We start from the raw sequence: 2,791 nt of genomic DNA, 5'->3' as shown, positions 1-2,791 counted from the left end.
AAAAGGATTCGTTTGAATGTTTTAACTTTCATTTGATTCAAAAAACTTTGTTTGAATATGTTTGACTTTCATTGATTCCAAAAAGCTTTGTATGAATGTATTTGACATTCATTTGATTCACTAAGCATTGTTTGAATGTGTTTGACTTTCATTTGATTCAAAAAGCTTTGATCAAATGTGCTTGATTTCTTGTGATTGAAAAAAAAAAATTAAATGTGTTTGACTTTCATTAGATTCAATTAGATTCGTTGAACTCATTTGACTTTAATTCATTCAAAAAGATTTGTTTGATTGTGTTTGACTTTCATTTGATTTAAAAAGCTTTGTTTGAATGTGTTTGATTTCAAATCGATTCCAAAGATTTGTTTTGAATGTGTTAACTTTCATTTGATTTAAAAATCTTTATTTGAATGTGTTTGACTTTCATTTGATTCAAAAAGCTTTGTTTGAATGTGTTTAACTTTCATTTGATTCAAAAAGCTTTGTTTGAATGTGTTTGACTTTAACTTAATACAAAAAGCTTTGTTTAAATGTGTTCGACTTTCATTTAATTCAATAAGCATTTTTTAAATGTGTTTAGACTTTTGTTTGATTCAATTAGCTTTGTTAGAATGTGTTTGACTTTCACTTGATTCAAAAAGCTTTGTTTGAATGTGCTTGACTTTCTTTTGATTCAAAAAGATTTGTTTGAATGTGTTTGACTTTCATTTAATTCAATTGGATTCGTTGAATCCATTTTACTTTAATTCAATTAAAAAAGATATGTTTGAATCTGTTTGAATTTCATTTGATTCAAAAAGCTTTGTTTGAATGTGTTTGACTTTCATTTAATTCAAAAGGATTTGTTTGAATGATTTAACTTTCATTTGATTTAAATTTTTTTTTTTTATGTTTTACTTTAACTTGATTTGATTAGCTTCGTTGAATGTATTAGAAATTCATTCGATTCAAAAAGCTTTGTTTGAATGTGTTTGACTTTTATTTGATTCAAAAAGATTTGATTGAATGTGTTTGACTTCCGTTTGATTCAAAAAGCTTTGTTTGAATATGTTTGACTTTTATTTATTTCCAAAAAGCTTTGTTTGATTGTATTTGACTTTCATTTGATTCACTTAGCTTTGTTTGAATGTGTTTGACTTTCATTTGATTCAATAAGCTTTTCTTAAATGTGCTTGACTTTACTGTGATTGAAAAAGATTTTTTTGAATGTATTTGACTTCATTTGATTCAATTAGATTGGTTGAATGCATTTGACTTTAATTCAATTTAAAAAGATTTGTTTGATTGTGTTTGACTTTTTTTTTTTTGGCAAATAAAGATTTTATTACCAAAGAAAGAGAGTTACAACTTACAAAAGCTAAGTTATAACTACCAAAAGAACACCACAAGCCCAAACAGGACAAAACACACCCCAAACACCAGTTCTAGGACCCACCCTAGCCACCTTCTAGGAAGGGTTCTAGGGAGGACCTAAAACAAACTAGACTCAAGCTTCCAGGTACCTTCTATGAAGGGCTCTGGAAACAAGGACCAGACATCAAAAAAAGTCAATCACTATGTAAAAACAACAGCTAGCAGACAAGCCTACCAAATGAACCACCAAACAGCAAAGCCTAAACATACAAATATTTTCTATCAGAATCAATGCATCTACAAGCAACAGAAAAAATAACATCCCTACAAGCAATATCTGCAGGCTTGTAGTCTCCAGTGAACATCAAAGTATTTCTCTGTATCCAGATGCAATGAATAGTCTCTACAAAACACATAAGCAGCAACCTTCCTTTAGCAGTAGCTCTTCTACCTTGTTGCAACACCCAAAGGACTTCAGAGTCAAATCTCTGCCCAATTCTACAGAACCCAAGAAGTTGCAAAATTCTGTTCCAAATACTAGCAGAATATGAACATTCAAAAAACAAATGAGAAACATTTTCTGCAGTACTAGCACAAAAGAAGCACAAAGGATCACAGGTTATATTCCAAGTAGTAAGTCTATCTTTAGTGACTAATCTATTCCAAATAGCCAACCAAGTGATAAACACACTCTTAGCAGAAGCTCTGTTATTGCAGATTATTCTCTTCCAAGTCACTTTCTCAACTTGTGGTCTGATCTGAAAGTAGAGCTGTCTGATGCTCATTTTACCATTAACTGTAATGCCAGGCCATCCACAAACATTATCAACCAAAATTCTGCAATTCATGATCTTCCTTAAGACCCAAGAACATTTGTTAGGAACAGGAGAAGACCAGAAATCTTTGTTGCTGAAATAATATGTATGAATCCATTTTACCAATAGATTATCAGATTTATGAGCAATGTCCCAAAGAACTTTGGTGATTGCTGCTTTATTCCAATCTTCAAGAGAGGTAAGGTTCCACCCTCCACAAATCTTAGGCAAGCATAAAAACTTCCAAGAGACCAGAGCTTTCTTACTAGGATTAGATTTCCCAGTCCAAAGAAAACATCTAAATCTTGACTCCATTTCTCTCAAAATCTTTTTTGGTAAAATAAAAATCTAAGACCAATAAGCTTGGATACCAAAAAGAACACTCTTTATCAACTGAAGCCTACCAGCATAAGACAAATGTCTAGCTGCGCACCCTTCAATCCTAGCAGTTACTCTCTCAACTAAAGGCTTGCACCGAGAAATAGTAAGCTTTTTAGAAGAAAGAGGAACACCCAGGTACCTAAAAGGCAAGGAGCCTCTAGCAACCCCCAAAACAGACTAAAGCTCAACTTGATCTTGCTCACTTATCCCTCCAAAATAAACATCACTCTTATCCAGATTAG

The 2,791-nt window shown here is 31.9% G+C and overlaps 1 protein-coding gene across 1 annotated transcript; it reads right to left on the bottom strand.

Annotated features, from left to right (window-relative positions):
• Window positions 1-1,613: 1,613 nt before the first annotated feature.
• Window positions 1,614-2,483, bottom strand: LOC145571320 (uncharacterized). The gene has a single exon (XM_081630378.1). The coding sequence runs from the start codon at window positions 2,481-2,483 to the stop codon at window positions 1,614-1,616; it is 870 nt and encodes a 289-aa protein (XP_081486504.1).
• Between the last annotated feature and the right edge of the window lie 308 nt (window positions 2,484-2,791).

The sequence above is a fragment of the Chenopodium album genome, chromosome 2 (assembly GCF_948465745.1).
Source record: "Chenopodium album chromosome 2, dcCheAlbu1.1, whole genome shotgun sequence".
In the NCBI taxonomy this organism is placed as follows: domain Eukaryota; kingdom Viridiplantae; phylum Streptophyta; class Magnoliopsida; order Caryophyllales; family Amaranthaceae; genus Chenopodium; species Chenopodium album.
This window is presented reverse-complemented; position numbering and strand designations above follow the sequence as displayed.

Coding starts and splice junctions, on each gene's coding strand:
- LOC145571320 (XM_081630378.1), bottom strand. CDS start 2,483: ATGGAGTCAAGATTTAGATGTTTTCTTTGGACTGGGAAATCTAATCCT.